This window comes from Arvicanthis niloticus, chromosome 6, assembly GCF_011762505.2.
Source record: "Arvicanthis niloticus isolate mArvNil1 chromosome 6, mArvNil1.pat.X, whole genome shotgun sequence".
NCBI lineage: Eukaryota > Metazoa > Chordata > Mammalia > Rodentia > Muridae > Arvicanthis > Arvicanthis niloticus.
Genome location: NC_047663.1, coordinates 93,371,385 through 93,385,761, shown reverse-complemented (window position 1 = coordinate 93,385,761; position 14,377 = coordinate 93,371,385). Strand labels below are relative to the sequence as shown.

General features: G+C 47.4%; 1 protein-coding gene across 2 annotated transcripts in view; it reads left to right on the top strand.

Moving 5' to 3' along the window:
* The first annotated feature begins 1,345 nt into the window (after nucleotides 1-1,345).
* Adcy9 (adenylate cyclase 9) overlaps nucleotides 1,346-14,377 on the top strand; it is a 122,763-nt gene continuing 109,731 nt past the window's right edge. The window contains exons 1-2 of one of the 2 annotated variants that reach the window (XM_076937302.1): nucleotides 1,346-2,052; nucleotides 2,237-3,972. In XM_076937302.1, coding sequence (XP_076793417.1) covers nucleotides 2,280-3,972 — 1,693 coding nt within the window. In that variant the 5' untranslated portion in view covers nucleotides 1,346-2,052; nucleotides 2,237-2,279. The remainder of the gene's footprint in view (nucleotides 2,053-2,236; nucleotides 3,973-14,377) is intronic. The other variant, XM_034505845.2, reaches the window with a different exon arrangement.

Sequence of the window (14,377 nt, the reverse complement as noted above, 5' to 3'; positions counted from 1 at the left end):
AAATCTAAAAGAGCTCTTCCAATAAGAGGATCCGGTTTGTCGCATCTTCCTTGCTGATCTACCGGGGGCGTGACAGTTGTGGAGTATTTCTCACGTGAAGTTCCGTCCTCAGCTGCTTTCTCATAATTAGATGGAGATTTTGCACTCTGAGCTAGAATATATCAGCAATAACACGTTTACTTTAAAAAGTTTCTATCTGTTAACTGTGGTGCAATACACACCACATAAAATTTGTCATTTGTGCAGTTTTACTTATCAGTAAAGCAATTCAAAGGGACTAGAACACTTATAACCTGTACCCACTACAGAATTCTCAGCGTTGTGTTCCTGTTAGCTCCAGATTTTTTCACTGCCCCAAAGGAAACCCAAGGCTTGATAGTGTAGTCAATATCCAGTTCTTCATACAACCGCAGGCATCCATCACCTGTAGTCTCTCTATGGATTTGCTTGTTCTGGGCATTTCACGTTAATACAATCATACAACATGTGGCCTCTTGTGTTTGGTTTCTTCTACCCAGTGTGTTTCAGAGGTTGTAGCAACTGTACTTCATTTTTATAGTCGAATAATAGTCGGTTGTATAGGTAGTCTATATTTTACCTCCCTATTCCCTAATACCACAGTGACTGTGGACTCCTGGGGTGGGCCTGAGAGCTATGGGAAGGAAGGGTCAGTCCCCTGTGGTTGCAGAAAAGCACTGCACGTGTGGCGGCCAGGGTGCGACCAGGGAATATAGGATTGTGTTTATTTGGGCCAGAGTTTACACAGACCAGTGTAGAACTTGTTCATGGGAAGCTGACTTCTTTGAAAGTTTCCCTTGTGAAGAGGGAAAGTTGTTCATGTGAAGGATGAGAGGTCTTCAGAGATGGGAAGATAACTTCCCCAGGGGTTGGAAAAGGTGGTTCTCAGAGGCCGCTTGGCTAGCTATGATCATTTCCATCCCCCAGCAAGTTCAGAGGGCCCTAGCACCACAGGGAAAACGCCTTCATTGCTGGCAGAAGGGGAGGTCACAATTGGGCAGGAGCTTAAAACTTCGATGTATCCAAAAGGTAAACTGCGCTCAGATGCTTCCTGTGCAGACCTGGGGGCCCGGCTGCCGGGCAAGTAATCAGAGGCAGCCAAGGCCTCGGAAGAAGGCGGAGGCCTGGTGCCCACAGCAGGCGGCCCAGGAGCCGAGCGGCCCGGGGCGGAGGGCGGAGCCCAGAGCGCGTCCGCCCGGCCCCGCCCCGCTGCAGCCCCGAGCCCGGCGCGCGCTCCTAGGCGGGGTGACGCGCTGCCGGTGCGCGTGTCCGGGACCCGGCGGTGGCGTGCGCGGGCCGCGCGTGCGCGCTGCGGCGGGGGAGAGGGGCGGCGCGGGCGCGCGTCTGTCAGTGACAGCGGGAGGGGGAGGGGGCCGGAGATGGTGGTGGTGGTGGCTGCTGCGGCTGCTGCTCTTCCGACATGAGGCAGCGGCTGCGGGAGAGCGGGCGGCGGGCGCAGCCGCAGCGGCATCTGTAGCTCGGGCAGGGCCCCTGAGGCGTGGGCGCGGCGTGCGGGCGACCGGCGTGCGGGCCGGCCGGCGTCGCGGGAGTCAGGCTCTGCGGCAGCCCGCACCGCCGTCCGCGGAGGGGCCCGCGCAGTGCCCGGAGCTCGACCCTGGGCGGGGGTGCGGCGCGTTCGGCTGCGGGCAAGAGGCCCTGCTAGACGGGCCGCTCCGACGGGCGGCCCCCGGGCTCCGCAAGCTCGCGGGCGGGGGCGCGGGGCTGGGCAGCCCGCTGGTGCTCAGCGGCGCGGGGACGGGACGCGGCAGGAGCCGCAGGTCGGCCCGCGCGCTTTGACGCACCGGGCGCCGCTGCGGCAGGATGAAGCGTTGCTCGCCTCCGGCTGAGTTGTTTTTGCGAACGCTGCTCCCCGTGCCCGGAGCGCTCAAGGTCTGAACTTCCCTCTGGAGCTGCAGTTGGAGGCGCACGGGGAGAGGCCACCAGCGGGCGACGGCGCCCGAGGGGAGCGCAGCGCAGCGCGCCGGGAACCCAAGTCTCAGTGCGGCCGCGGCACGAGAATCCCGGGAGCACCAGGTACGGCCCGTGCGGTCTTCGCTCGCCTTGGCGCTTCTATTCGCCGTTATGGGCAGTTTTTGTGAACATATGGTGTCTCTCCAAGTGGCTCGCCAGAGCTCGCACTCGCGACAAGCATAGGTCGCGTGGCCCTCCGGGAGTGTGTGTAGTAAGGCCGCCCTAATTCTGCTGGTTTCGCCTGCAGGTACCCCTGACCTGGTCGGGAAAGGTTCCAAGAGCTAGGCAACATGGCTTCCTCACCCCACCAGCAGCTGCTGCATCACCATAGCACCGAGGTGAGCTGCGACTCAAGCGGAGACAGCAACAGCGTGAGGGTCAAGATCAACCCTAAGCAGCTGTCCTCCAACACCCACCCGAAGCACTGCAAGTACAGCATCTCCTCCAGCTGTAGCAGCTCGGGAGACTCAGGGGGCCTTCCCCGGCGGGTGGGCGGCGGGGGTCGCCTGCGCAGACAGAAGAAGCTGCCCCAGCTGTTTGAGAGGGCCTCCAGCCGGTGGTGGGACCCCAAATTCGACTCCGTGAACCTGGAGGAGGCCTGCCTGGAGCGCTGCTTTCCGCAGACCCAGCGCCGCTTCCGGTACGCACTCTTTTATGTGGGCTTCGCCTGCCTTCTCTGGAGCATCTATTTCGCTGTCCACATGAGATCCAAAGTGATTGTCATGGTGGTCCCGGCTCTGTGCTTCCTGGTGGTGTGTGTGGGCTTTTTCCTGTTTACTTTCACCAAGCTGTATGCCCGGCATTATGCGTGGACCTCACTGGCTCTCACCCTGCTGGTGTTCGCCCTGACCCTGGCTGCGCAGTTTCAGGTTTGGACACCTCTGTCAGGACGTGTTGACAGCTCCAATCACACTCTCACGTCCAAGCCGGCGGACACTTGCTTATCTCAAGTGGGGAGCTTCTCCATGTGCATCGAAGTGCTTTTTTTGCTCTACACAGTCATGCATTTACCTCTGTACCTGAGCTTGGTTTTGGGGGTGGTCTATTCTGTCCTTTTTGAGACCTTTGGTTACCATTTCCGAAATGAAGACTGCTTCCCTTCCCCGGACCCTGGGGCCCCGCACTGGGAGCTGCTGAGCAGAGCCTTACTCCATGTGTGCATTCACGCCATCGGGATCCATCTGTTCGTCATGTCTCAGGTGAGGTCCAGGAGCACCTTCCTCAAGGTGGGACAATCCATTATGCACGGCAAAGATCTGGAAGTGGAGAAAGCCCTGAAAGAGAGGATGATTCATTCTGTGATGCCGAGAATCATAGCTGATGACTTAATGAAACAAGGGGACGAGGAGAGCGAGAATTCTGTCAAGAGGCACGCCACCTCCAGTCCCAAGAACAGGAAGAAGAAGTCCTCCATACAGAAAGCGCCTATAGCATTCCGCCCCTTTAAGATGCAGCAGATTGAAGAAGTCAGTATTTTATTTGCAGACATTGTGGGTTTCACCAAGATGAGTGCCAACAAATCTGCTCATGCCTTGGTAGGTCTACTCAATGATCTGTTCGGTCGCTTCGACCGGTTGTGTGAGGAGACCAAGTGTGAGAAGATCAGCACTCTAGGAGACTGTTATTATTGTGTGGCCGGGTGTCCGGAGCCCCGGGCCGACCATGCCTACTGCTGCATTGAAATGGGCTTAGGCATGATAAAAGCCATCGAGCAGTTCTGCCAGGAGAAGAAAGAGATGGTGAACATGCGAGTTGGGGTTCATACGGGGACTGTCTTATGTGGCATCCTGGGCATGAGGAGGTTTAAATTTGATGTGTGGTCCAATGATGTGAACTTGGCTAATCTCATGGAGCAGCTGGGAGTGGCTGGCAAAGTTCACATATCCGAGGCCACTGCTAAATACTTAGACGACAGGTATGAAATGGAAGATGGGAGAGTTATTGAGCGCCTTGGGCAGAGCGTGGTCGCTGACCAGTTGAAAGGTATGTGCTTTTCTTTGTCTTCTCCCTCCCCCATCCTGTTTGCATTCCACTGTATTAACAATAATTGACAAACCTCTTTCCAGCCTAAGTGTCTGGAGGCAGTTGGCTGTTTCGATACACCTGACTGTAGGGAATCAGTGTGCCTTTTTTTTTTTCTCCCCTTGTGAGTCAGATGTTACAGACCTAGTCACATTGCAGACAGGGACACGGAGACAGGGCTGACCTAGATGAGACCTTAGAAGGAGGAGAACTTTGAAAACTCACACCCTGCCTGTTGGCTGCAATGTCTCTGAAATTCTGGTAGAAAGCCCAGTAAGTGAGTGAGTGTGTGTGATATCAGAGACCTTTGAAAGTTGCAACTTTTTAGCACTTAGAGAAATGGTTCTTAAATCCCATGCAGATGTTTCCCTGTCTCTTTTGACAAAAGTGTTAACTTCAAGCCCCTTTTCTTCTTCAGGTCTTGCTTTGCTTATGGTCAAAATTGGGCTGGTTAGCTGACTCTGTTTTGTAGGATCCTGGAGAATTAGACGGATGTGCCTGTCAGTATACAGTGCCTTTGCCTGAATCAGTTAACAATTTCCCTCCCTCTCTCCCTCATTTCCTTCTTCCCTCCCTCCCTCCCTCCCTCTCCTAAGTTTTCATTTCTATCTTTCAGCTTTCTTTCAGTGCTTTGTTACTCTATCTGCCTTGCTTCACACAGCCCAGATTTCAGAACTCAGAACCCCATGAGCTACCAGGTGTTCTGAAGGTGGAGTTCTTATGTCTCCTGTACTCCCTCAGATTTGTTATCTAGCTCTCTGTCCTTAGTCTTAAGGTTGTTACTGTTCTAGGAATTTTTGCTGGGTTACATGGTACTTTAGTTTATTTTCTTATTTTTATATAGGACAAAAGACTTTGAGATCTGGAAGATGGATGTGTAAAATGGGACTGGAGACAAAGAGTCCTTAGTTATCTGCTACAGTTCTCACCCCATTCCTGGGGTTTAAACAGTCCCTGGGTTTTACTATACTTTTTATTGGTGTGCGTGGTTGTTGGTTTTTGGTTTTTGTAGACAGGGTTGGTTTCTCTTTGTAGCCCTGATTGTCCTGGAACATGCTCTATAGACAGGCTGGCTTCAAACTCACAAGATCCTCCTGCCTCTGCCTCCTGGGTGTTGGGATTAAAGGCGTGCACTACTACCTTATAAATCTTCAGGATTGAGGGAACATTAATTTTAGAAGTATATAGAGAATTAACATTGATTTTGAAAAGCTACATTTATGTTTTGTGGTACTCAGATCCTGCATAATTACACAATTTAAAAGCCCCAGGAGGGGGACCTGAGGGAGGAGAGGTGATGGGGGTGGTCAAAGAGTGGCGGAGTTGTACTGGTGTGGGCAGATGCTGCCTGCCTTAGAGTACTGCAGGGAGTCCAGTGGGAGTTTGGGATCTGAGCTCCCTTGTCTTTTGTTCTTTGGCCAGGGTGGGCTTGCTTTCTCCTGAGGTTTTGCTAGTTAAACAATTTATGGACATAGCAGGAGAAAATTCACCAAGGATTCCCTTGGCCTAGAGAGATTCAAATGTGGGCATTGACCAGCTCACAAATGACACTTTGAGTTCCCTTGGAAAGATCTTGCCATGACAAGTGTCTTTCTGGTTATGAGTGTGGCACCTGCTTTGGGGCTTTATGGTATAAGTGGATGTAAGCCCTCCGTGACATTTTGCCATCTTTTGGACTGGTGATTTTGGGGGTTGTGGCACAGTTGTAGGCTGTGGTGCTGGACCACACTGCACTGCAGCGTGTGTAAAGATTGACTGAGTTGGATCACAGGACAGTAGAGGCAGTTTGGTGAGGTGTACATTGTGTGATGTAGCATTTGGACTTTGAAACTAACAGAAGGTGTAGTTTATATTTGGAAATTTTGAAGTCATAGAATTCTTGGAAATACCAGTGTTTGTTAATTTATTGGTGATTTTTTCTTTTAATTTATAGACCCAGGGTCTCAAAGAAATCCCTTCAAGAAAAATACAAACAGAAATCCTAAGGAGGGGGGGGGTGTGATGTTTTTTTTTTTTTTAAAGTTTAATTACAAATAAATGTAATGGTTTTAAATAGTGTAAATTTGGTAAGTTAACTTAAATGTACATAAAAATAAATGTGCATTATATGTGTACAAAACATTTGTAAACAGACAGAGAAAGGAAGAAACGGGGAGGGAAGGAAGAGAAGAAAGACAGAGGGCTCGGGTAAGTTATTGTTGATTTTTCGGTTCAGTAAAAGTTCAGAACTTTTAAGATGGCTCTCCTTGAGCCATCTTCTCAAGACTTATTTTTGTTGTTGTTGTTTTTTAATTTATTTTCTGCTCATTTTGAAAAACACATGAACAGGACTCTAGCAGCAGCATCTGTTGCTCAGCTCCCGACCCCTTTTGAAACTGTTTGCCTTCTTTACCTCTCATCCCCTTGTCCTGTTCTGGATCTGTGGCAGCATGGCAGGGCCACTTCTGCCTAAAGAATCTGAATTTCCATAAGTGCTGATCTCTTATTTCTTCACATCCATATTTTCTCCCTTTGTTTCCTTCTGTCTGTCTGTCTGCCTGTCTGTCTGCCCTGATTATAGCACTCCTGTGTATGTACACCACTGTGAATGGACCCATGACAGTCCCAACCTTGGCAAGCTCCTGGTTGGCAGAGTGGTTGCTTTGTGTGTCTGTATGTTTGGGACATAGAGAGGCATGTGCTTGAGTGATTTCTGAGCTCAAGCTCTACAGACGGGCAGAGGAAGAGTGCTAATTACAGAGTAGACAGCTCGGACCTAGGCATCCATTCATGTTCCTCAGGAGGGTTAGGCTGTTGAACTCAGTTTATCAGGACTGGGAAGGCAATGAATGACCTAAGGAGTTTGGATTTGATTCAAACTCTCAAAGTGGGGAAGGATTCCCTGTTGGTGCCTGGTGATGTTGAACTGAAAACTCAGTTCTAGGTTCTGGGGCTACAGTAGAGTACAAAAGATAAAACGTCCCGTTCTTGTCATATAGACACTGGGTTTGGGATGAACAATTGGCTCTCTAGTCTCATACAGGGGAGTTCATTAGTGGGTTCATTGAGAAGCCCAAGATTTTGGAAATAATCCACAGAGTAACAGCAGTTATGCAACCAAGAAGAAGCAGCTAAATTTGAGCTAAAGGAAGAGTGCCTGTGTTGTAGTACTGAGATAAACCTCAAAGCTAAAGGGATCCTGACCATTCTGTGTGCTGCACCCAAAGACTGGAGACTGTTATCCAGAGGTTTGCTTCTTCCTGTGGTAGATGTGGAGTTCTGGGGGCAGAAAGTGAAATTTAGAACTTGCTTCCAGCTGCCCTCTCCCCCCATGTGGATAGGGTTAAGCTTCGCAGAAGGAATTCCTGGTTGCCATTGCACTGTTAGACAAAGACATTTCCCCAATATTTAGGCTGAGGAGCTCCAGAGAGAGAAACTCAGCTTCCACCACGTATGTGCTTGGGTAGTGTCTCCCATACACATAGAGACACAACCTCTCAGGAAGCAAGTGGCTTAGAGAACATGAAGCAGAAAATGTGGCTTCATAGCTGACAAAGGAGACAACAGCCAGCTGTGGAGTGGCAGCCCTGTGAGTTTCGTCTGTCTGAGACGATGCCTCGCTACATAGCATGTGTATAACCCAGGCTAGGCTTAAGCTTGCAGTCCTCCTGCCTCAGCCTCTCAAGTGCCAGGATTACAAACATGTGCCGCCATGCCTGGCCTTTTCTATGACAACCTTTTCAGGCCCTTTGGGACCAAATTACATGGCTTCAAATAAGTTGCACACAGCTGTTAATTCCCAAGATAAGCTTTTGAGTGAATTAACTTTCAGCAAGGAAATTAAGAATATGGTTTGCTGAATTCCTGATGGAATGCAGAGGAAAGAAGGCAATCTTTTTAGGTAGGATCACTAAGAATGTGGAACACTTAAAAGAAGATTCATAATAATTGTGGTTCTGCTGACTGGCTGGAGTTACCTCTCAAAGCCACACTGACTTTTCTGTGCTTGGGTACAGTGTGTGCAAGCCTGTGGGCCGGTGCTCACGGTTTTGGTGTTTCTGGTGGGATTTTGGTGTGCTTGTCTACCCTGTCATCTTTCATCTGTGTGACTACTCTTTTGGTGATGACAAGAAACTGTTGTCCACAAAGAGTGGGACAAAGCAGCACCACATCCACCAGGCTTGGCATTCGTGTGCAATTTGCATTTGAGACATTTCAGACTTTCCTAAACAGGATCTAGAACACCAGAGGGGTTTTATAAAGAGAAGGAGCTGAGCCTCACAGGGAGGGATGCTTGGTCTGCACAGATGGAGTGATGGGCCATGGAAAGGGGCAGGCTTCCCAAGGGAACACCAGAGAATGCTGAGATGATGTCCTGCTGAACCAGGCTGCACTGTGTCCAACCAGCCACCCCGTGCCTCAGCTTGACTCAGAATTCGTGAAGGGAGCTGTACTGGACATTCCTGCTTTTGGAAATCAGGTGTTTACTGTAACATTCATCAGTGTGCTGGAGTGTCTGGTACCCTCTGTTCTGAGTTGAGAGGAGGACTCAGGTCCTTGGAGTAGGTGAGAATGTCAGTCTTCTCCTTTGTACTGCAGTAGCGATGGGGCAGAGGCAGTGGAGGCCGACTGGGGAAACCAAGTAGATTTGAGAACAGGGTGAGAAAAGCCCAAGCCCTGGGACATTCTGGTTTCTGAGGCTTTCTGCAAGCTAGTTACTCGAAGCATTTGGTCTCAGGGTCCTTTACACTCCTAAATTATTGAGGTCACTCTCGATCCATAGATTTTTCTTTTACCACATTAGAAACCAAAATAGAGAAATTTAAACAGATATTTTAAATTTAATTTCAAAATAACAAACCACCACCACATTAATATAAGAAATATTTTAATAAAAATAAAAACATATAAGAAATAACTATTTTTAAAATAAAAAAAAAGAAATAACTGTTTTTAGACATAAGGAATTGATGAGAACAGGAAATCTGTTTTGCAAGTTTGTTTAATGTCTGTGTTAATTAGAAGTTAATTTGAGAAATTATAGACTCTGTACAGTGGAAACCTGCCATGTTAGCCTTCCTTGAATATCAGCTGTGTTGTTGTAACTGCCTCAGTGTGCTCTGTCCCTGGGTAGTGAAGGACACATAGTGCATCTGTCCTGATGCAGACAAGGCCTTGGGAAGTGAAGGGCTGGTTTATTGAGATCACTGTGGGCCTTTTTCTTTGACCCCAGGCCAACATTAACAAAGAGGAGTTCCTTAAAGCTTTGTGATGACTTGAAGCCCTGGGCCCCGTTCTCAGTTTCTTTCTTATGTCATCACAGGATGTTTCACTGGGTCTTTTAATGAATTTTCTTTTCAGCTGTGACTTTATAGCGGCATGTATTGGTCATTTGGAAAAATCTGAATTTTTCCCAGTTATGAAGACATCCTAAGTGCTGCTGTCAGGACTCTACATGTAAACACTGGCCAGATGCTGACTTGCCAGTATCTGGTATATGCTCTTCAAGTTCCCGCCTCCACTTCAGAGTCTGAACTCTTACCATCCACAGCAAACACTTTTGATTTCCTTGAATCGACAGCCTCATTTTGTTAGTTTTTCAGAAACAGTTTGGCAGCACTCAGACTTGTCTATAGTTTGTCTGTAGGTCAAGTTCAGATGATGTTCCAGGAGAAAGGCCACCAATTTAGCTTGCAGCCCTGGCTGCAGAGCGGCTCTCCTTACAGCGATGGACCTTGGCGTGTGGCATAGTGCTGGAGGCGTGTTTCCCATTTTATCACAGAGAACTGAAAAGATACAAACTCAAGGTTGCGATTTAGTAGTCATTAATTATTACTGCTTCATCAAGGACATGCTTCAGTGAAACTGATTTTCTCTGCATGCCTGGCATGGTTAAGAGTGCCATGATAGTATAGTCTGGTCCTTTGCCTTGCATAGCTCATGGCATTAGTGTTTTTACCCCCGTAGCTACTATAACACCATGACACACCTGGTCTTCAGGACTTTATGAAAATAGTTTTGCCCTTACAAATGCCCTGCTGTGTGATCAAAAAGATCTCAGCTACCATGTTTGTCTCTACCATTATGGTATTATGGGTTTGATCTGCTACACTGCATAAAACTGGGTCCAGTGGTCATGCCTGCATTTGCAAGCATGCAGTACATGGCAGCAGGATCAGTTCAGGGTTGTCCTCAGTTACACAGTGAGTTTGAGGACAGCCTGAATTAGATGAAGCCCTGTCACACACAAAGAAATAGAGATGAAAACAGGCAGTGCTAAGTGTATATTGCCCAAATAGACACATGACAGGCATTTTACAATGTGTTGTGGAAGGAGCTAATGACTTTAGCGCAAAAATTTTGCTTTTCCTTAAAGCTCCTTGGTGAGAACATCAGTGTTGTTTTGCAGCTTTTTAAAGTACCTACTTTCTCGCCATGTAATTTAGTGGGTAGGTGCATGGTTTATGTTTTCTGTTCTGTGTCTCTTCACTGTGGGTCCTGAACAAGCTGCCTGGGCCTCTAAGTGCACAGGGAACAGATCCTCTGATAGAGGTTGTCTCTCAGGAGAGGAGTATCAGATGAGACGCTTCAGGTGACTAGCATAGTGACTTGTTTACATAGTGGCGATGGCCATTCAGTGCCAAGAACCAAGTCTCCCCCTCTGGGGCAAGTTATGTTTTGTCCTCTCAGAGGGCTCTCCTCCTCTGCTGCACTCTGTGTGCTGAACACTGAAACCCAGAATACACCAGGGACTGGGACTGTGTCAGTTTCTTGAATCAAAAAGGGCAAGTGTCCAGACTGCAAGCCCCACAGCTTGCTCTGGTTACACTGTAGTGGCTGAGCTTGGCAACTTCCTCACTGCAAGCCCCCAGGAGCTCACCAATATTGTTTTTGGGCAGCTTCAAGTCCCTCCAGCTTTGAGGTACTTACAATGATGTGGCCCTAGATAATTGAGGAATTGTGGGAAAATCCTCAGCTTTGTGAGCCTGGAGATATGGCTGAAGTTTAAGCAAAAGCTGTTATTCTACTGTAAACTCTTTTATGTATTCACTAAATATTGAAGGAGTTCCTACCCTTGGCGAAGCATGGACAAAGACCTGGAGACAGACTGTGATCCTCTCCTGGAGTATATGACCTGGATGTGTGAGGAGCCACCAGTCAAGTGACCACACAACAAATGTGTACCAGACTTGCCAGTTTTATACTTGTATTTATATTTATTTATATAAGGCCCAGCAAGACAGACTCCTCTTGTCTCTATTTTGAAAGTCCTTTGAAGTGAAATAGGGAGAGATTCAGTAATTTGTAATGTTCAAGCAACCAGAAAGTTACCACGTGGTTAGTCCAGTACTTAAATCCAAAGGACTGGATCAGAAAACAGGAGAACCCACCTCATTGAGTTGTAGCGATTAAATGTTAAGTACATGTCAAGTGCTTAGAAAGGACTTGACACACAGTAACTCATCAGAGCTGAGGTCCAGCAGCTGAAAGGGCTGATTCTTCTTCAGCAGTGCTCAAAGCAACCTTACCTCTTTCTATTCCTTTGTAGTTCACACAGCACCTTTATACATTGTCCCAGCTGCCGTGTACACACACACACACACACACACACACACACACACACACACACACACACCACATATCACCATTGTGCACACATGGAATGTGGAGGCCAGAGGAGAACTTTTGAGAACTGGTTCTTTTCTTTCAGCATGGGACCTTTTGTAGCCAGTGCTCTTACCACTGAGCCACCTTGCCAGCCCTGTTTCAAATTGGTTTTCTTAAGAAAAGATTATTTTGATGATACACGTGTAAGGGGCCTTGCCTGAGGAGGCCAGACGTGTTGGATCCCCAGTGCTGGAGTTGCAGGTGATTAGAAGCCATCTGATGTAGTTGCTGGGATCCAAACTCTCCTCTTCTGAAAAAGCAGTAAGAACTCTTAACCCGTGAGCTATCTCTCTGGCCCCCAGTTACTCTCTTAACAGCTTTCCCAAGGAAACAGCGGGTTTCTTCATGAATACATATAGACTTCTCTTGGATTTTATTGATTTATATTAGTTGATATTGCACTCCATTGCAGATCTCACTTTTTTTTTTTTTTTTTTTTTCCTGAGCTAGGGTTTCTCTATGTAGCCCTGGGCTACAAAGTCCTGGAACTTGCTCTTAGACCAGGCTGGCCTTGAACTCAGAGATCTGCCTGTCTTGCCTCCTGAGTGCTGGGATTAAAGTCATGTGTTACCACATCCAGCTGAAGATCTTTTTCTGAAATATTTTTATTTTTAATTATTTGAATGCTTGTGTGTCTATGTGGGCATATGTGCGTATGAGGTCAGTTGACTGTGGGATCCAGAAGTGTGTCAGTCCTCTAGTACTGGAATTATAGGCAGTTGTGAGTCAACCAACATAGGAACTAGGAACCAAACTTCAGGTCCTTTTGAAGACCAGTAAGCACTCTTAAATGCTGAGCCACCCCTCTACAGAATACCCCATTTTGATACCCTATTTGTATCATCTTAAGCATGTGGGGGCCCCCACAGCTTGCCTGCCATATCTTTTTTCATGCAACCCCAGGGGCTTATGGTAGATTTTCTTCTCAGTAGCATTTTTAAGTAGCCGAGAAATTACAGGTATTGAAATCTCATTAATTCAGTTTTTCTGATATGTTTATACAGACAGACAGCTAAAGTTTACCCTCTCCTGTTTTGAAAAGAAAATTAATAGCATATGCATGTTTACATGAAGGAATAAACCACAGAGGAAAGCCACATCTCCAAGTCCCTGGGAAGCTCTAATTTGCATTCTTGCAATTGGCAATTATGAAGCAACATGGCATTTATTTTTACGGTATCTTCCCACTAAGGTCTGCTGAAGGACATGTGTCTGCAAATATAGATAAATAGCGGTAAAGATCAGTAAAAAGGAAAACCCTACACCAAGATGAAGATGACCTGTTTGTAGCTGAGAAGTATACTCAGTATAGCTATGGAAGGTTCCGGAAGACGGTTCCAGTAGTTCCCTTCCTGGGAGCCTTGTTCTGAGCAGTGCCTCCTGGGAGGGAGTACTGGGCTCTCTCATTTCCCTCAGGCATTCTTATGTTTGACTTAATTGTTTGTGGGTGGTTTCTCTCCACTCTGCGGCAGTGTTTTGAGATAAGGGCTTTTCATAACTTAAGCACTGCTAGCGTACTATAGCTGCTCAGTGGTCACGCAGCAGTGGTCACATAGCCCTCTGTCTTCAGGGTTGCATATCTGTGGGCTCAATCAACCTCAGATAGAAAATATTCCGAAAAGCACATTGTATCTGCATTGAATATATACAGCCTTTTCTTCTGGTCTTATTCCCTGCGCAGTCTATAATAATGCCTATTTACATATCACTTATAGTTGGTATTGTAAGTAATCCAGGGCCCACCAGGAATATATGCATGTATTATGTGCAAATGCTGTGCCTTTTTATATAAAGGACTGGAGAATTTTTGAATGGGCACTAATATCCTTGGAGTTCCTGGAAGCAGGCTCCCTACCTACCATTCCACAAATACTAAGGGACCTCCACTTGGTTTTGAAAGTTTAAGAACCACCTTTTAAATGTCTTAGAGAAGATTTAAAGTAAATATAATTGTTTAAAAAACAAGCTTAATTTTTTCCCTGTGAACATGTGAGTGTGTGTGTGTATGTGAGTGGGAGTGTGTGTGAGTGAATATATGTGAGAGTGCATGAGTGTGTGTGTGTTTGTGGATGTGTGTATCACAGGGCAGCCTTGGGTACTAGTCCTTGTTCCTATCTGGTGGAGGAAATATTACTACAGCTTCTTACATTCTACATTGTGGACAATGTGGAGAGCCTAGCAAGATTCAGAGGACCTGCGTTCAGTTCTCACTACAGAAGAACCCAAACTAAACCAATGCAAACAATAGCCCACCTGCAGCCTCTGGTCAGTGAACTACCTAGCCATTCCTAGCGAAGCCCTGTGGCCCTCTCTGGCCTTCCAGTTTTTCTGTGTAGGTGTTTGGAGTATAGTCTGGCATGGAACAGTATCCATTACTGAGTTAAGTCTTTAACACTGAGAGGGCTTGACAGGAGCTAGAATGGGCAATGGAGGAGAGCCAGTCAGGACACTGGCCCTGAGGATGTGATCTGAGCAGCTGACAGCCTCTGGCCTGGTGTGTTCCTATGTCTGGAAGGCAAGGAGGGCAGCCTGGGCTGTGTGTCAGGAAAAGCACAGGGTTGGGGATGTGGGAACGGTGAGTGAACTGGCTTCCTTTACTCAGGCAATCTGTAAGCTTTAAAATGGACGTTTCAAGAAGTGTATTTATCTTGAGTAATTTTCCATTCGTGATAATCCTTATTTGTCATTTATGTACATAAAGCCCAGCATTATCCAGTCA